At 41.1% G+C, this 20,847-nt stretch overlaps 1 protein-coding gene across 6 annotated transcripts in view; it reads left to right on the top strand.

The window, feature by feature from the left end:
* Positions 1-20,440, top strand: part of PLCL1 (phospholipase C like 1 (inactive)) — a 237,245-nt gene extending 216,805 nt beyond the window's left edge. For all 6 annotated transcript variants that reach the window (XM_058187874.1, XM_058187892.1, XM_058187883.1 and 3 more), the window contains one exon: positions 18,060-20,440. In XM_058187874.1, coding sequence (XP_058043857.1) covers positions 18,060-18,242 — 183 coding nt within the window. In that variant the 3' untranslated portion in view covers positions 18,243-20,440. The remainder of the gene's footprint in view (positions 1-18,059) is intronic.
* Positions 20,441-20,847: the final 407 nt, after the last annotated feature.

Raw genomic sequence — 20,847 nt, 5'->3', positions numbered from 1 at the left:
ATTGATCCATACAGACCTGCCGTCCTGAGTTGAACATTGAAGTAAAACAAGGCAGAAAAAGAAAAATAATAAATCTTTTAATTCCTCAAAATAATAAATCTTTTAATGCCTCAAAATAATAAATCTTTTAATTTCTCAGTTGTATATTTTCAGATAAATTATATCATGAGTCTGTAGCCTTTTTGCCTTCAAGAATTTTGTCAGGGGCTACCATATAAATTATAAGAGGGGTCAGCAAAAATAAATATAATTTCATTTTCATTAAAACTAAATCAACCCAAGTATATATTAAAATATTTCTTCACTCCACGTTAAACAATTTGCTACTTCTGGCACACTAAAAATTACATCAGAAACAAGCTTTGGCACAGCTCTGATGGAAAAGAATAGAGATTGTGTTTTTATGGGGACTAAAGAAACCAAATTAAGGAGATTCCTTGGTTCCCTACAGCTAAAACTAAAAAATTTTAAGCTTAAGAAACAGCGACATTTCTTCTGTTCTCATAATTAAATAAAATTATTTGCTGCTAGAAATGTATTTATATATTTGTATCCCACCTTTATTATTTTTAATAACAGCTGAAGGTGGCAAACTTATCAAGCAAACGTTTTTCCTCCTATTTTTCCCACAACATCAACTCTGAGAGGAATGAGCTGAGTGACAGAGAGATGTAGTGGACTTTTTTCCTCCTTTTTTCCTCAAATTTGTTGCTGATTTATCTTATTTCTGGGATGATATGTATCTTCTATTACTCCCCTTCCATAGATTGATTATGTGTAAACCACCATAATGAAAGATGTACTATGTGAGAGCCTGGAAGCAATAGATGTTGAAATCAATAGGATATAATTTCCTAGTGAATATGCTAAGTATCAGAGTGTGGATTGCATTTGCTGAAGAATGCAATTTTTAATTTTTTTTGTCCTGCTTTGTCTTGGTTTATCTTTCTCTTTCTCTGTTTCACTTTTTTTTCACTTATTACTTCTCTTTAACTTTCCGTACTTTTTTCTTTCAAATTTTGTATTTATTCTTTTAAAAATTTATTTTGCTATTTTAAGGGTGTTATAGAGCTGCTACTTTTTTTTCTTATGTGCCAACAAATGTAGCCTTTGCAGATAGCCCCTGTTGACCCTTGTATGAGTTTTGAAGTTAAGCAGAGTTGGGTTGATAAGTACTTAGATCAGGTGTGTCAAACTTGGACCTGTGAGCCAGATGCATCACGTGCTGGCCACGCCCACCCCCATTTTAGTGAAGGGGAAAAAGTCACGGTAAGTCACGTGACGACAACGTGACACTATGAGTTTGATACCTCTGGCTTAGATGGAGGGCCACCAGAAATCTCAGGGCTATATGGCTATATGGCCCCAAAGAAGGCCATGGCAATTCCTGATTTCCTGTTGCCAAGAAAACTGCAAAGATGTGTCTGTGTACTATATCCACTATAACCTATGCTTTATTAGAAGCAGATTTTACTTTTTACAATGGTAACCATGCTTCCCACTCTTCTAAAGGGAAGCATGTCCTCTTTTTTTTTTTTTTTTGGTAACAAGGTTTTTAGCCTCACATTTCAAATCCTTTGGCTGATTTTGTACACATTACTCTTGGTTTGATGTGTATTTTGTTTCATGCAGCAAAATGTTTTGGGTTAGTGTCCCCTCCTTATTTACCTTTCCTGATATTGACAAATTCTGTTAGCTTTACGTTGCTCTCGCTCTCAAGATCTCATCAGTCATTCCTCGAGGGAACCTGTCTAGATACTACCTATCATCACTGGATTTAATTAAACCAGAGCCTGCCACATTTTTCATTTTTAATCTCTGATCCTGGATAAACCCTTCATTTTAGATTGCTTATTATCATTACCAGACCCTCGGAGATGTTCAACTGTTGTGGCTTATGGGACTGACCATGGCTGTGGATTCCCCATTTGAAAATGGGCAGAGCAAATTATTTCTGTAGGTAGGAATTGTGAAACCAAAGCGGCTCAAGACAGAAGAGCTGTTTGTTTTGCAGCTGCTATTTCTACAGGCACAGCTAGGCAGGCTGCTTTACTGAGCTCTTAAGGTGTTGAAGAGGATTTGTACCAGAGCTGTCGGAAGAGCTGAACTGCTCAAAGGATTACAGCGCTCTCAACATGAATTAGACTTTGCAATAAAAACAATGCATGAATCTCCAATGAACTGAGCTTGTATCCTTGACAACTTAAAGCTACCTTTAAATTAGGCCAAGTGCAATGGAGAAGACAGGGAGGAGTGCAGAGCAGTGAAATCTCTCTTCATTCCCTTTTCTAATTGGTGTTTCTTGGTAGGTAAAGCTGACACCATTTACATCAAACAAAACAGGCCTAGAAACCTTGCTCTCAGGAAGGACTGATCTAACCTACTCACTAGTTTCCTCTCATGTTGAGGTTCACCATGTTGTCGTTTAATAGAAGATAGCCATGGATAGGTAGCAGCCAGAAAGCACAGAAACAGAATAATGGATGCTTTTAGTCAATGTTATTTTCTCCAAAATGATCAGATTGAAGAAAATCTCTCTGGATTTCACTTAATTTCTACTTGTTTCACATAAAAACTAAATGCCAACCTTAACCTGCCACAGGAGAAAACTGTAATCTATCGGAATGGGATTGTATTTTCCCAGCTTGATGTCATCCAGATAATAAGGGGAAGATGGCAGTTGTAGTTATCCATCTGGAGGGTGTCTTTGTGAAAAAGTGGGTATTTATAGTGTTATGTATTTTACTCCTACTCCTACTATAAATTATTGCTATCTTTATATGCCAGGGAGGGGTAGGGAGGAGTGGCATATACCGGATTAAAAAGATATGTTAATTTAAGTTTTCTAACTGCTTCATCTTATAAATAATAAGTATTAATTATAAGTAATATAAGTGTTTCTGTATAGTGGTAATACAAAAGAGGGGGTAGGGTAGAATTATGTTAAAAAGTTTATTATGAGGTTTAAATTCTTTGAGGCTTTCCTAATATTTTGGAGACGGTTCTACATACAGAAATATTCCTGAGTCACTGACAATCCAGTTTGATTTGAAGGTTCGTACACAGAAATATAAGAAGAGAGTCACTATGTGAGATGGGTGGCTATACAAATGTGATTAAATAAATGCATAAATAAATAATTAAGGAATGAGAGAGAAACCTCAGCTGATGTCCTGCCTTCAAAGCTAAGCACTATCGGTTCTGGTGAGCAGTTGAATGGAAGATTCCCAGGAGGTACCAAGACCATAGACTATAACAATGGCCCCCAACCTTTTGGGCCCCAGAGTCCAGTTCCATGGAGAGAGTTTTTTCCACAGACCGGGGGGAGGTGGTTTTGCATGTTGCCTACATCCCGTGGATAGGGCTTTTCTTTTTTGTGTGGCACGGTTTCTGATATGCTGAAGCCCGGTGCCAGTCCATGGACCAGGGTTGGGGATTCCTGGGTTAGAAATTGGAAAAAAAGAAGGTAGTGACAAACCACTTTGATACTGTTTTTTTTTAATTCAAAAAGTTTTACAGAAAATTTTCCCCCTCTTTCCCCCCACCTCCACTCCCCCTTCCCTTCACAACCCCCCACCACTCCCGACTTCCCGGAACGAGCACAAGGTATAGTTAAAAATAAAACAAACATATGCTAAAAAAAATTCGTCCCAACTTAATTATACTCCTACAATTCTCATCAGTTCCTAACTTCCCCCAAAAACAATAAAGAATAATACATCATAATCATTCAAAAGCAGTCTGATAACTCTTAGTCTGATACAAGTAACGTTTCTTAGCTTCTTAGTTACACAGCCTGTTTACAGTTCCATTTCTTCACTTTCACTTCCTTTCAGACGCCATCTTAAACAGTCAGTTAAAACAAAGAAAAAAAAGTTTCTCTTTTTAAAAGGTAGAAGTCAGGAAATCAAAAATACTTGCAATCCAGTAGTTGTTCACTCATGCTTGTTCCATCTGCTTATAGAAATCCACAAAGAAAAAGCAATTAGCAGAGGTGGACACTTTCTTCTTTTCCTGCTTTTGCAGGAGCGCGCTGAAAATCGGAGCTTGGCAGGATTATTTATGGGACTCGACCCTCCAGGGCTCTGCTTAAGAAAACAAAGCCCCTGGGGAGATCTACCACTCCCCCGCTGCTCTTATCTCTCCCTTTCATCCAGGGAGAGAAATTAAAGCCGGCTTTTTCCTGGCTTTTATGATGTTCAGTAAGGAGCGCATTAATTAGGCACTCAGCGAAGAAGGTAGCGCCACCGGAAGCCCGATACTGTTGTCAGGAAAAGTACCGAGATACGTCTCCGAAATCATCAAAGTCAAGAAGACTTTCCATTTTTAAAATTTCTATCTAACACCTGTTGATTTATATGATTTGATTTGAATACTTGAAAAGAATCTGTGAATCAAAGTCATTCCATGTTGTCAAAAACATAACAAAGTTTGAAAGGCTATCCTTTATTTTAAAAGATGAATTTCCTGCCTGTAATCCAGGTGCATAGAAATTGTCATGCTTATTCAGTCTTATTTTAAAGAAAGCCAGAACCAACTTTTCAGTCTGCTTCCGATTGATAACATAACTATGTATACAGAATATACTCAGACTTTTAAATGCCAAGTCCTACAATCTAAGATTTGACACATTACCTTGAGAAAAAGTGCCAGGTGATAAAGTAAAATGCTATTGCTTATTCTTCTGGTACAAGATATGAAAGAATTTAAATGGCTACTATGTGTTCCAATGGATTCTGTACAGAATATCTGAAGATTAGAAAATGTTGCTCTACATAGCTGTCCTTTAACATCAGAGGAGCTCTTTGAAAGGATATTGGTAGGACATGTTTCCAGGGAGAGTTAAAAAAAAATCTTGTATTTTTGTTTGTTTATTTTAAGGTTTAAACTCATTGGGTGCCTTCTCACTAGGTGCCTTTGGGCCAGGGGTCTCCAACCTTGGTCTCTTTAAGACTTGTGGACTTCAACTCCCAGAGTCCCTCAGCCAACAAAGCAAAGCTGGCTGAGGAACTCTGGGAGTTGAAGTCCATAAGTCTTAAAGGGACCAAGGTTGGAGACCTCTGCTTTGGGCAACTCCCTCTCAGCCCTGCTTATCTCATAGAGTTGTGTTGTGGGGGAAAATATGAAGGATGAATGTTACACATACTTCTTGAGCTCATGCAGGAGAGATAGGATATAAATCTAATGAATAAATAAACCGATGGAAAATGTTGACTGTATGCATTCAAATAAAGATAAAGATCTTTACTGTTTACTTTATGAGTTCTAAAGTGCTATTGGGATTATCCATATTAGAAGTGGTCATGCTCCTCTGTCTAATCCAGATGGTTTTAGATTTGGCTTTTTACAAAATCTGGAAGAGGAGCCATGGGATGCCATGTTTTATTTAACTGGAGGCAGATTGGGACAACTCATCATAGCCATTTTGCCATGGCCATCTCGCTGCAGCCAACTCACCATGTGACAACTTGCTGCAGACAACTTCACACAGGACAACTCCATGCAGGATTATTTAATGTGATAAATATTATATGCCACTATTTCTTCAACATTATTTCCATTAACAAAAATGGTAACATAGAACAAACAGTGGCGGATAACATTTATCACATCGAGTTATCCCGTGTGGATTGTCCTGCAGCGACTTGTCTCATGGAGAGTTGGCTGCAGCGAGATGGCCACGCCAGGTTAGCCACGGCAAGATGGCCGTGGTGAGATGGCCATGGCGAGATGGCTGTGGCAAGTTGTCCTAGATCTAACTAGAGGTGCTACAGCAAGCAAGGAAGCTGGACTTTTCTTTCTCTTCAGTTGCTCACCTTTTAAAATATCCAGACAGCAGTACAAGTTTTGCTAGTAACAAAATTAGCTAAACCAATCTCAGACATTTTTATTCATAAACTATTTTCCTGAGTTTTTGAGAAATTTGAGAAAAGCATAAAGGCTTATAATGAAATAATAGGGAATTCTTTTGTTCTAGATCCTGATTTACACATTAAATAATGTTAAAGATTGCAGAGCAGAGTAATAGCTTACTGCCATCATTTATCATGAATCCTACATAAATAAGTGAAAAGTACTTTTAACAATATAAAGATGAAGAGATGTGTATTTTTGAGGCAGCAACCTTTCAAGTGGGTGATTGTGTGATAGCACTGTTCACGGTGCAGTTCCAAATATGCTCTAAGATACGGTGCAGAGGAAATAATATCTGACATGTAAATTCATATGTATGTAGAAGGAGAAACATTCCTAACTTTATTCATCTCATTAGCCATTGAATTTCCTATAGCTTTGTATTTATTGCAGTGACTTACTAATACTTGTCTGAAAACTGGTTAGAATTGTTTTCCAGTGGAGAAGAAGGTTATACAGAGTTATGACGTTGAGAACCCAATTTTTAAGTTGGTAAAGGAACTCCCTGACTTGTTCTCCTACTGTGCTGTTTGTTTGTAGTCTTTTGTCATTAAAATATGCCCTTGAGGATATTTGGCAAGCTTCCTTATTAATGAGAGACGATTGAGCCAATAAATTTTCTCTACCACAAATTTTGCTCTGAAATTGAAAAGAATCCAGAGTTCAGTGTTCACCCCTTGTTTGAAGGTGGGCAGTGTAAACACCCACCCTCCCTGCACACTTGGGATCATGAGTTTCAGCAGCATCTCTGGATGGGATGGTTTTTATGACACAGATGAACCTAGAATTGTAAGCAATTATCTTCTTTTTCCAATTTCAGAATTGTAATTTCTCTCCTTCTCCCCATGTGTATCTTCCAGATTGCCTGCAGGTAGCAGAAAACTCAGGCAGCAGAAAATATCAAATATGTACTATGTACTATGATTCAAGTGCAACCATCCGAAAAAGTTGTACAGTGCTTGGTGCTCCTCCCTGGTTCTGCTGCTTTCAATATTTACTTCAGCCAGGATAAGCCATGTTTTATTGACATCGCAGCCTTTGCAATATGAGATAATATTACAATAACAATATTGCAAAAATTGGAAAGACCAGTAATATCAGTTTTCTGTGTTGGTGTTGTCATGTAATATTTGTGACTTCCCATTTGGACTACTGCAATACTCTCTACATGGGCTGCCCTTGAACATCTGGAAGCTTCAGCTGGTACAAAATGCAGCAGTACAAACTGTAAATGATATCAGGTATTTGGCACATGAAACAATATTGCTTCAGAGGCTGCCTTGGTTGCCAGTGTGTTTCCATGTACAAGTCAAGGTGTTGATTGTCATCTTTAAAGCCCTTCATGGTTTGGGACTCAATTACCTAAGAGACCATTTTTCTTCCAGTTGCTTTTACCCATCCAATCCACCAGCCAGGAGATGTGTCTTCTCTGCTCTGGAGTCTGGACCATTTTCTCTCCAGAGATTAAAGTGACCCCAACCCTGCTGGCTTTTTAGACCTGCCTAGGTGTTTAGGTCTGGGGTGTTCTTAGTTATGTCAATTCCAAATGGATTATAATAGCTTTTGATTGTTAATTATATTTAATTAATTTTTGTGTATTGCTTAACTGTTTCAATTGTTTTTATACTAGTTTGCTATCCAGAGTCACTAGTTTGAGATGGGCAGCTATACAAATTGGATGGATGGATGGATGGATGGATGGATGGGTGGGTGGGTGGATGGGTGGATGGATGGATGGATGAAATGAAATAATCACATCTACACCCATATTTAGTTTTGATAGAGTGTGCTCCAAGATGGCAGGATTCCCCATCCCACTTTTATTTTTTTTCCTACATGTTGATCGTACTTACAAATTAAGACCTTGGCACAGCCTTCATGTAGTCAGATAAAAAACCCCATATTTACTCAACAAAAATGGTGCAAAGGTTTTCTACATTACTAGGTACCTTTATCTCAGTGTGTTCCAGAGAAAGTCCTGTGAAAGTAAGAGAGTTTGCATTTTGTGAAGATGCTTATGGAATATGCTCTGCTTTCAGATAAGCTCTTTGATATTCTACTGGAAGGCTTGATTAATAGCTTTCAGGCTTACATGGCCTCCCACCAAAAGCTGACCTGACCTTTCCTGTGTTGATTTGATATTTTATTTCTAGAGTCAGTGATAACAGTAGTAACAGAAGGAAATAAGCAGCAATGTTAGAAGACAAAAAGATAGAAATGTGCTTCCCACCCCCCAGCTTTGTTCCAAAGCCTATTCGTTCATGTGGGTCAGGAAAATGATTCTGTGCTCTCAGCTTATTGCAGCAACCGACTGGTTTTCCAAGAATGATTTGGCAGTGCGTTATTTCTAGGTTTATTTTTGTGTAAGGCATCGATATAATTCCATCAGCATTTTTCTTTTAAGTGGATTTTGTTCAGAACCTATTTTTTTATTGCCAGCAGATGGCTTCTGAACAACCGCATGGGCACAGAAATGTTTACTTGCTGGTTCTTTCTAGCAATCTGACAGTCTTGTCACAAGGGACCTAGTTTGCCATTCGTTCTCCTGGGTGGTGCTTCTCTTTGCAGTCTCATCTTGTTCATATGAAGCAACCGCGAGAGTTTCTTTTTCTTTCTTTTTTTAAAAGCCAATGCACAGTAAGGAAAAGGTAAAGTTTGCACATGAGCTACAATATAAATAAATTGACGTTAACAAGGTAACAAGTCATAGTTTCCCGTGGGAAGGAATATCCTGCATCATTATCTCCTCACCATAGGATACCATGGCTTGTTACATATTTGGGGCAGGTGGGAGAGGGAGACAGAGGCAAAGGGGAATCTTTTCCCTGTTTCTTTTGTTGGTCTCATACTGTTACTAAAAAGAGGGAAAGGAGAATGGGAATGTTTGAGGGCTTAACTTGTGCCTAGAACTGCTTGTTTATGGGCAAGGGCAGTGAAGAGAGACTGGTAACATTGCAAACCTTTTGACTTTCCTTCATGAGTTTGAGGAACATTTTTTTTTTGTATTTGTGATTTGTGGGGAAAGGACGCTCAGGAGAGTTTCATAAGGCAGGGTGACTATCTGCCAAATCTATAATAAAGCACATACATATTCCAAAATAAGGTTTATCTGAGAATTAGAATATTATCTAATATTCCCTTCAAAAATTAGTGTGTTGAGACTATTGTTACACATGCTCCCAAGTTCGGCTTATGGTCACTTATTCACACCCACACAGTCCTGGAAAATAGCCACACACAAATTATTTTCAACCAAACACTGAAGCACAACCAATTCTTTAGAACAGGGGTGTCCAACCTTGGCACCTTTAAGACTTGTGGACTTCAACTTCCAGAATTCCTCAGCAAAGCTGGCTGAGGAATTCTGGGAGTTGAAGTCCATAAATCTTAAAGTTGCCAAGGTTGGATACCCTTGCATTAGAATACACAGAGATCCATTGCATTTAACATAACAGCAAAACTTTAGTGGTTGCATCATATCTATTGTTTTTTCTCATATGCACACATGGATACACACACAAACACACACTTGCCCACATCCTTCTCAACTAGGCTGGCAGGAACTAGTCAGAAGGACAGAAGCCACCAAGTCTGGATCCAAGGATGATTCAAAGAGCGGGCAAGCTTCAGGACTCCCTTTCCCCCCAAAAGTCCTTCCTTTGTTGATTCTTGTGTCTGAAAGTTGTTGATGGGACTGAGCGAGGGATTTCCTATGCCCTCAGGCCCAATTACTTTTGTCTGGTTTTGGTGACATTTTTTTTCTTTGTTTCCTTAATGAGTTGGTTTCTTCTTAACTACTTCCCCTAAGGGTCCCTTTCCTGGCCTTTGTCCACCCTACTTATGTGCCTGCTTCAGCTTCAGCCTAATCTCACACTATCTGATCTCATTGGGAGACTCAGTAAAGTATGAAGTACTCAAAAGATATAGGCCAATTTGTCTTGATGTCTGGAACTAGAACACGAGTCAGAAAAATAGAACTCAATTTTCCTATAACATAGTATGACGAAAAGTCCAGAAATAGCTGTTCCTTCTTTTGTTCTTCACCAGAATATCCCATTATGCTATTGTATATACCCAGGTCAGAGCTTTATCTTATGGAAAAGCATGCCTAATTTCTTAGAAATGGGGCAGGTAGGGGAAATTGTGATCCTTTAGAAACTGGCTTTTTTAAAAAAGTATTCATAAATCAAAATGGGATGATAAACCTAGATCTGGGAGCATTCTTAACAAAAGTTCAAACCATTATCTGGAGAAGATTTTATTCAAAGGAAAGGATGATTGTAAACATGATGTTGGTCGTTCCTAAATGCAGTTGATTGTTGGAAGTTGAGGTAGGCATATAAAAGTTGATGTTACTAGTTACTAGGCTGGGTTAACTACCTTACAAAATATTGTTGCACAACTATTCAAGAGTAGAAACTGAAAAACAGTGTGCTTAAGGGAACCATTAAATAAAAGATATCCCTCAATCCCCAGAATGCTGTGATTGATGCAACCAACGGTGGCTCAAATGTAAGGACTTGAGGATAGATCTGTATATTACTGAATCCTATACTCACCTTTTTTCACATTATCTGAGCTTGCTCTTTCCTCTTTTCTCTCTCTGTATGAAAACAACTGCTATATCCCTTTGCAATGCAGTGCAGTTCTGAAAAAAGAAGTCAGGAATAGAGTTTCATGGAAACACAAAATTAGAACAGAGTTCAGATGTGTCTGCCTTGCACAGAATAAATTAAAAATTAATCTGTATTACCCTGCTCTACATAATGTTTTACGTTTCAGCAGACTCCGACGCAGATCCTGACTATAAACATCACTCTAAGTACTACAGATTACAGAAAAATAAATGCCTTTTGTCCCAGTGTAAAAAATTGTACTACATTTTAAATTTGTTGCAAAAAGTATAGCTCTACTAATTTTATAGTGTTCAAAGCAAAGATGGAACATTCCCTCTTGTTAGTGTTGTCCTTGACAGACAGACAGACAAACAAATAAATAGTATATTTCATATGTAATCCATTCCATCTGTTAGCCATGCTATTTTGCTTTGTTCCACATAGGGAAGTGTTAAGTTCGGGAAGTAACGAGGCTGGAGACCAGGGTAGTGACAACAGCTCTTTAATATAGGGTGAACCCAGCAACCTGGCTGGGGAAAAACCTCTCCTTATATACTGTTTAACCGGCGGCTTCAACCAATCAGCAACGTGCTTGTTTCCCGCCAAAACATTTAAAGATACATAACACTCCTCCCCTCCCAGAAAACACTTTACCTATATTTACATATTATTTACATGTTATTTTTCGACGTAGTCACGCAAATAACCTGGGCGTCTCCTGATTCTTTCGGACCTGCGCGGTTCAGTCCTTGGGAGTGGGTTGAGCTGGTCGGAGGGGCTGTTTGCTCCTCCCAGCTCTTTCTCTAGGCCATCCGGCCCTGGATTACTTGCAGGCTCTTTTTCTAGGCCATCCGGCCTTGGATTACTTGCAGAGTCGTCCCTGCTGTTTCCAAAGGGAACCTGATGGCGTCGCTGGACCTCCGGGGACTCAGCTAAGTCTTGCGCCTCTCCCGGGTTAAAGTCAGCTGTGGGTTCAAATAATGTGTGGTCATGGTCTGTTTCATTTAGCTCGGATTGTTCGGCTATTCGTTTTCTTATTTGATCTATGTGGCGTCTCCATACTCGGTTGTCTTTTAACTCAACTAAGTATGATTTTGGACCGGTTGCTTTTATGATTTGCCCTGCCAGCCAACTTGGGCCGTCCCCATAGTTGCGTGCCCACACTCGATCGCCTATGTCCATTCCCCTAGTTTTTCCAAGTTCCCCCTGGTAACCCTCTGGTGTGTACTGGGGATTTAAACGGTCTAGTGGGCACCGGAGCTTCCGTCCCATCAATAATTCGGCTGGGCTTCTGCCTGTTGCGGTGCTGGGGGTTCTATGCTGGACCGCTAGGAAGAAATCTATCTTTGTTTGCCAGTCGCCTGGCTTGAGTCTTGACAATGCCTCTTTTGCGCTCCGGACGGAACGCTCTGCAAGGCCATTCGACGCAGGGTGGAAAGGCGCAGAGAGGGCATGCCGGATGCCCGCATCTGCCAGGTACTCCTCAAACTGTGTTGCCGTGAATTGCGGGCCGTTATCGGATACTAGCGTGTCGGGCAGCCCGTGGGTTGCAAACAGGTGCCGTAGGGCTGCGATTACAGCCTCGGCTGTCATGGATCTCATGAGAATGATTTCCAGCCATTTAGAGAAGGCGTCGACTACCACTAGGAAGGTTTGGCCGTGGAAGGGGCCAGCAAAATCAATGTGGATTCTCGACCAGGGCCCTTGGGGCTTTTCCCATTCCCTGACTGGGGCCGTTGGGGGTAGTGGTCTGGATTCCTGACAGGCCAGGCATTTCCCTACCTTCTCAGCAATTTCTGAGTCCATTAGGGGCCACCACACATAGCTTCTTGCTAACCCCTTCATCCTTACGATCCCTGGGTGACGCTCGTGGAAAAGGTCTAATACCTTTGCCCTCAATTTCTCCGGGATCACCACTCGATCCCCCCACAACAGGCACCCCCCTTGAGCCGATAGTTCCCCACGCTTCTTCACAAACTCCTTAAAACGCTCGCCCGGCGCAGCGGGCCACCCTCTTTGTACCCAACCAAGTACAGTTCTCAAGATAACGTCCCGGTAAGATGCCCGAGCCACTTCCTGAGATGTGACTGGGCCAGAGTCCAGAGAGTCAATTAATAGTACGGGCGTCCCCGGAGTGGGGTCCTCGATTGCCCCTGGCAGTGGGCATCTGCTTAATGCGTCTGCATGCCCCAACTCCTTTCCTGGTCGATGCTGCAGTTTGTAGGAGTAGGCGGCCATAAAGATGGTCCATCTGGTCAATCGGGGTGAGAGTGCCACCGGCGTTGGGCGGTCGCCAGCCAATAACCCTAACAGGGGTCTATGGTCTGTGACAATTTCAAAGTTTCTGCCAAAAACGTATTCGTGAAACTTCTTGACCCCTGACACTATAGCTAGGGCTTCTTTGTCCAACTGGCTATAGTTCCTCTCGGTTGAGGACATCGTTCTTGAATAGAATGCTATTGGGGCTTCTGTGCCATTTGGAAGTCTGTGGCTGAGCACTGCCCCCACTCCGTAAGGGGAAGCGTCACAAACTAGAACCAATGGCAAATTGCTGTGATACTGGATTAGCAAGCTATTGCTCGAGAGTAGGTTTTTTACTGCTTCGAAAGCCTTTGCTTCCGCCTTCCCCCAAGACCATGCAGCATTCTTTCCCAACAATTTATGTAGCGGCTCGGCAATCGTTGCCTTATTTTTTTAAAAAACCGCATAAAAGTTCACTAAACCCAGGAAAGCCTGTAGCTCTGTTTTGTTTTTGGGCGCTGGAGCCTTTCTTATTGCCTTGACCTTGCTCTCGGTGGGGTGAATTCCCTCTTTGTCAATTCTGTAGCCCAAGAATTCTACGGATTCTACCCCGATTTGGCATTTGTTCACTTTAAGCTTTAGACCGGCTGACCGGAAAATGCCCAAAACTTTTCTCAATCGCTCCCCCAATTCCTCTAAATTTTCTGCCGATACCAAAACATCATCGAAGTAGGGGACTACTCCGGGGAGCCCTTGCAAAAGTCGCTCCATTAAGATTTGAAATAGACCTGGTGCCACACTCACCCCAAACTGTAACCGGGTACACTTGAAAGCCCCCCTATGAGTCACGATCGTTTGGGCTTCGGCGGTGGTTGCGTCTACGGGTAGTTGTTGATAGGCTTGTGCTAAATCTAATTTAGCAAAAATCTGCCCTTGTCCCAATGAGTGCAGCAAGTGTTGCACTACGGGAACTGGGTAAGCGCTCTTTTGCAAGGCTTTGTTTAACGTTGCCTTGTAATCAGCGCAGATTCTAACTGACCCATCTGGTTTCACCGGGGTGACGATTGGCGTCTCCCATTTGGCATGGTCGACTGGTACCAGTATCCCTTGCCTTATTAGCTTGTCTATTTCCTTATCAATCTTGGGCTTAAGGGCAAAAGGTACCCTCCTTGCTTTTATCCGGATAGGGGCTACCTGGGGGTCTAGATTAAAAGAAATAGGGGTCCCCTTGTACTTGCCCAGGCAGTCCTTGAACACATCTTCGAATTCACTCATGAGTGCATCTTTAAGGTTAACGTCACTTCGGTAGATGCCAGTCACTCCCATGCCCAATGCACGGAACCAGTCTAGTCCCAACAAACTTGGCAGGGTCCCTTCGACGATCGTGATGGGCAGGGTCTTCTTGTGTGGTCCGTACTCGACTCGGACGGAGGTGGTCCCTCGAACAGGGATGCGATTCCCTTGATAGTCGTGGACTCGTAGCCGTTGTGTTTGCAGGTGTCGTTTTGCTACTGTTGGCAAAGCTTTCGCAAGAGTGTCCCAGGACATGATTGTGATCGCTGACCCGGTGTCCACTTCTAGTCGGCACGGCACTCCTTCTATTTTGGGTTTGGTGAAGATTTTCTTCTCCACCTTGGTTGCGGCGCGGCCTATGATCACGGTCGTTCGATTCAAGTTCGCGCCTTTTTTGTTTGAGCCAATCACGGGTCGCCTGGCCGATCCCGCGCTCTGATTGGTCGGTTTGAATTTTCGGCGGGAAGGTTGGGGTGCTCGACAGACTTGAGCCAGGTGCCCCTTCTTCTCGCACCGCCGACATGTAGCGTCCTTGAATTTGCATTGTTGACGCGGGTGTTGTCCTCCGCAACTTCCGCATTCCTCCCGGTCTTCTTTGCCACGTTTCTCGGTACGACAAACCCCTTCCTCATCCTCGCCGTCTGATTCGGTCTGGATCTCTTCTTGGTGCACCGGGGTTGATTTTGTGCTCGCCTTCGGTGTGAGTGGCTTTTGCAGGGTCTCCGCCGCTTGGGTGGACATTTCATGCGCTCTGGCTTCGTCCAGAGCGTTTGCCAGCGTTAGATTGCTTTTTGATAGCAGCCGCCTCCGCAAACGCATGTCTCTGACCCCACGGATGAGTTGCTCTAGCAGCGCCTCGTCCAGGTCTCGGTACCCACAGTCTTTGGAGGCTTTCCGCAGGGCGGCCATGTAGTCGCTGATGGATTCGCCCTCTAGCTGTCGGCGCTCTCCAAATTCAAAACGCCGCACGTATTTGGACGGCGTTGGCGCGAAATGGTTTTTTAGCAGGGTTTGCAGAGTTTGCCACGATACCGATTGTACCGGCGTTGGCTCTGCCAGGGCTTCCGCGATGTCAATGACCTCGGGACCGCAGTGGCTCAAGAAATATGCCCTTTTGCGGTTGTCTGGAACTCCTTGCAGTTCGTTTGCTTCTAGGAAGCTTTCGAAACGGGTCATGTACGTTCCCCATTTCTCTCTGGCTGGGTCAAACGGCGCGGGCGGAGTGTAACTGGCCATCTCCGCGTTTCTGCCCTGGGTTTGCTGGGTTCGGTTCTTCCGTGCTTCAGCTCGGTTCTGGTGCTCCTTAGCCTCGAGATCCCATCCTCGTCGCCAGTGTTAAGTTCGGGAAGTAACGAGGCTGGAGACCAGGGTAGTGACAACAGCTCTTTAATATAGGGTGAACCCAGCAACCTGGCTGGGGAAAAACCTCTCCTTATATACTGTTTAACCGGCGGCTTCAACCAATCAGCAACGTGCTTGTTTCCCGCCAAAACATTTAAAGATACATAACAGGAAGTATGAAAGATTGGCAAACATAGTTGTCAGTTAGTTTCATGTATGTTTCTCAGATTATTTTATGACACACTCTGTGGTTGGCAACACTGGACAAGGATGATATGCTAGAACAGGGGTATCAAACTCAAGGCCCGTAGGACGGATCTGGCCTGCAGGGTGCTTAAACCTGGCCTGTGAAGCCAGCCTGGAAACAGCAAAGGAGCAGTCCGCGGTGCCCCATTTTGGCCAGCAGGGTGCTGCAGGGGGCGTCTGCCCCGTCTCGCCCCTTTGCTGACCAGTGGAGGACAACTACAATGCTGATCCGGCCCTTGAAGAAATCCAGTTTGACACCCCTGTTCTAGAGAGTCACTCTGACAAGAAGAGAAACCTTATTATAATCAATTGTTCATATGTGTAATGACTTTTTATATGATGTTCCATCTATTATCTAAGGATTATGTTGCTTTTTTTAAAAAAAAATATAACTAAAGAAATTAGTTTTATGGTTTCTTAAAGATTAGTGTTTATCTTGGCATAAGCTTTCATAGACCATAACCTAGTTTATTGAATGCATAAAATTCACAAAAGTCAATGTAATGATAAATGGATTAATCTTCAGTGTTCCACAGTACTCTTGTTTTTAGTGCAAGAGATTGATCCAATTACCCATCTGGAAAGTATTTGCAGGTTTTGTGTCATTTCTGTACTCCTATTTCTATAGGACTTACGAAGCAATTTTGACATTCACATTGCAAAACTACTCTAAGAGTCAGATGCAAAAAGTTGACGTAGTGATCCTACCAAGACCTCAAGTTGAACAAAGGCTCTATTGTGTCATTAAATCATCCAGCAGAATGGTTGAATTATCCCAGATGTTGTCAATTTGTGATGCAATTCTCATTGACACTGATGTTCCCAGATGCTTTGTTCCCAAACATTGTTGACTGGTGCTGCACCTTGCCAGCTACCATTGTCTCTCTAAAATTGTTTACCAGGATGGGTGCAATACTATAGTGAATGCAAAATTACTTGCCATGTGTCAGTAGATTAAATCTTAGGTTATCTTCCCATGTCAAATTGCATTGGGAGGCAATTGAGGATGAATGGAAAGTAGAAAACAGAAATTTGCACTGGAGGAAATATCAACATTATGTTTCATTTATTTTTAAGGTGTTTAAACATTTATCAGTTCACACATTATGAATATGAGGAATGTTTTGTAGAGGGAAATGTTTTAGATTTTATGTCCAACGGTCATTTTACATATATATTTGTGAATATTTCATGTTAAAAAAATCGTCATTTTACACTTCAATAAGGCTTATTAAAAGTCCTTTTTAGTTTCATCTTCTGAGCCTGTAAGGCAGGGGTGTCAACCCAATTGTAGGGTTAGGGTTAGGGTTAACCCAATTGAGGACTACCTGTAAAGATTCACCATTATTTTCAGTATTTATTTTTTCTAACTGGTACTCCAGTGAGTACGTCTTCTAAATAAATCATAGCACAGAAAGGAATATGGATGAAAGGATGTATCTGGTTTCCCTCAAACAGTCCAAGCTTACCTAAAGTGTTTGTCGAGTTCCCTCAGTTGGCTGCATATCCATACCAAGCACATGCCACATTTCTGCTCCTTCCCAAGGCCTTATATGGACAATGGGTTTCATGTGTATTGGTATGCACAAAGGGCCTCTACATGGTGGAAACCCTGTCCTACTTAGGTTTTCCTCATGAACGTTGTACCTCTTGGTGTCCTTGCAATAAGGAGGGATATTGCCAGGCTCCCCATGTGATTGTACGATTGCACCATGATTTCTTTTCTGTACTATGATTTACTAGACAAGCATAGGCCATGATACCTATCCATCAGTATATGCCATCAGAACAAACTACGGTGTATATGTGCCAGTCTCCCCAAGTTAATTTTAAAAATTCAGCAGCTTAGAGCCGAAATAAATAGAAAAGGAATGCAAACCAAAGCTGTTTTTCTGTCAACAGCTTCAGTTCAGATATCTCTCTAACTGACCTGTGAAAACATTTCTAGAACAGGGCTGCTAGCTCAATGGGTCCATGATTAACCATTCTCTACCTTGAACTATTTCTTGATTAGTTCAAGACATTTTATAAAAAAATCTGCTGTCAGCAGGATTTTCCACTTAAACCAAGTTATCCTGGCTGTAGTGGTGCTGTTTCCAAAGACTGTAGAGATCCGTTGTCATCCCTGTAGTAGTGGTTCCCAGAAGTTCTGGGTGACTGACGTGCTAAATCAGATTGCCAGCCCAGATTCATCCTGGCCTGGGAAGACCCTGGTGTCAGTTCAGCAGGAACTGCTATCATGAAGCAGCTGCCTCTCAAAGCAGGCCTCAGATCAGATGCCTTACAGAGCCACTTTGTTCTCTGTCCAAAACACTGTCACTACAAGGGAAGGAAAGCCAGATACGAAACCTTCATTGTTTACGGCTTTGTATTTTATTTTGTTTCCCTGTATTTCTTGTGTATTCTCAGGGACAACGGGATCTACTGAGGAACGCCAAAAATGAAGCCATAGAAAATATGAAGCAGATCCAGCTGGCTTGTTTATCATGTGGACTGAGCAAAAGTGGAAGTGGGAACTCGGATGCCAAGGCTAAGCGAGGTCCTGAGCCAATCGAAAAAAAAGAGACAAGCAGTGAGAATGCCAGGCTCTGAACAAAGGCAATGGTGTCATATATTTCAATAGTCCAAAATTATTTTTTTAACACATTAAAAAAAAAGAGAAAGATCACAGTAGCACCCTCTACAGGGCATCAGAAGTATTAAAATTCTCATAGTGCCAGTGTTTTACTGCTGTCATCCGCCTAAATTTAAATTCTCTGGTAGTGACATTCTAATAATTTCCAGCTTTGTGTGGGGAGATCCTTTAACATTTTTTTCCATGAATTACATTATTGCCCTTTTCCTTATTTATTATTTTGTAATGCTGAAGAGCTATGTGGAGAGGGAAAGGCAATACCTCATGCTTTGAGTTTATACTTTGCTCTACCAGCTTTTGGCTGTGTGCTTTTTCAAGTCTGTAATATAGGTTTTACCAGCAAAACAAACAAAGGACAGAAAAAGAACTCAGTCTTTTATTAGTGTGAATTAATAATGGATTCCTTAACACAGAAGAATAAATTATTAACTTTTTCATTAAATTAAGTTAATAAATTATTAAACATTTTCTCTTTTTTTAATGGAAGTCAGTAGGATTTCCGATGTACATTTCATTGACTTTTGCTAATCACGGTTTGAAATGCATTAATCTAATACCTATTAATGGAAGAAATTGGTCACTTTTTATGTCGGAAAGGTAGCTGAGCTCTACAAAACATGCTGTAGGTCTGGACAAAACGATTCCAGACTTTGGTTATGAATTGCAGGTTTATAGAATGGAACAGAAAATACAAAGATAACTTAGTAATCCTGAAATATTTCTCACTGCCATTAGCTGAACAAAGGTAATATAAAAAATTCATGTTTGTAAAAGATACCTTAATTATGATTTTTTTCATTCATATAGACAAATCTGCACAGGTCACATAAGCAAAGGTCCATCTCATGATTGATGCCAAAGCATCCACTTATTTAACAGAAGTTCCTCCTCCAGCTTTGCATACCAGGTAGAGCATATGGAATGGCAGCCTCTTGGTTCACTTTGTGAGGCACGACATGTGAATTACAAGACCTTGCAGATTTTCTAAGCACCATCATGCAGTTGTTGAGCCTTTATGCTTAGGTGTATGTAGTTTTTTCAACATTCGCCATGTTTCCTTGGTTACATTATTGTGAGAATACTTTCACATCTTTGAAGTATATATCATGAGAGACAATGCTATGATAGGCACGTGATAGTCTTCTTTTATCAACTCCAGCAGAAATTAATGCAACCAAACCGAACTGATTAACATGGGATCAGCAGATTCAAACCGAGTAGGTGAATTGAAGCTGCCATTTGACTGCGTGATCATATCTATCCTGTTTCTAAGCAGAGCACCAGGTGCATTGATGTTGTTATACAATATTTAACATTTATATTACAAAGCGAAAAATAAATCACATGGGTGATGCAGCATAGAGCAGGAATCTCCAACCTTGATAACTTTAAGACTTGTGGACTTCAGCTCCCAGAATTCCTCAGCCAGCTTTGCTGGTTGGAGACCCCTGGCATAGTGGAGTGAATTGCTAGCTGTGCTTCTAGTGAGTCAGGCACATGGTGATGATTCCCATTGTTCTTTCCTGTTTGCCCAAATCTTACTTTTGTCACATCAATTTCATTGTGTGAATTTTACCACAGATTTGATAGGCTGGAAATGTGAAGCAACATGGAGAACAAAGAGTTTAAAAAATTCAATGATTGTTATAAATTCTCAGCATGTTCCATTAAAAAAATTATTTCAGTGTTGAGAAGAAGACATCCGGGTTCTGCTGTTGTTTTGTTCCCCGTTAAGCTGGAAGACAAGTGAAAATGCCTCCATGTTATCATCCTTCACAGGGCCTGGCTCAAATACTTTAGCAATGGTTGTGTATTTCAGATTTCTCAAAGCTTCAATATATATTTGCATTTCCTCAGTTAGAAGCAAGAGTTCTATGAATATAAGACACTGTATTTATTTGAAGCATTGCTTTTATTTTGAAAAGCTGCCTTTTAATTAATTTGATTAGCAAATGTGCTGACTTTTCTCAATATAACAAAAGGCCAATTGTTGGAAGTTTGTCTAAAACTATTACATACATTAAGTTATTTTTTTTATTTCTTAACAACACTACATGTTCATGTTGCACATTTCTGAAACAGTAAAGATTGGCGGGGGGGGGGATGACCAATGTTTAAAACTGAGTTTATTTATTATTATTTTTATTTCAAAGACTTTATATAACCACCCATACTGTAACCACAACTCTGGCCAGTTTTCAAGACAATAAAAATTGTTTAAAAAACAGTAAAAGGTTACTGTCCACTGATATAACATTCATTTAGAATTAAGCCTTCACTATCAAATGAAACAATATAGCAGGTCCTTGACTTAGAACCAATCATTTAGCAACTGTTCAAAGTTATCAATAAAGGATAATATTTGTACTGATGATGTTACCTAGTTTGAGTGAGGAAATATCTGCAAGAAAATAACCAAGCTCAGAGACCACCAAGGACCCATCATATTCAGAGTTATAGGGATATTGAAAACAGTGACTTATGACCAATCTTCACACTTGGTACTGTCACAGCCATCTCCACAGTCATGTGCTTGACAACCAGTGTGTATTTATGCATCAT

Source organism: Ahaetulla prasina, chromosome 1 (genome assembly GCF_028640845.1).
Source record: "Ahaetulla prasina isolate Xishuangbanna chromosome 1, ASM2864084v1, whole genome shotgun sequence".
In the NCBI taxonomy this organism is placed as follows: Eukaryota; Metazoa; Chordata; class Lepidosauria; order Squamata; family Colubridae; genus Ahaetulla; species Ahaetulla prasina.
The sequence above is the reverse complement of the archived record's forward strand: the minus strand, read 5'-3'. Positions and strand labels throughout refer to the sequence as shown.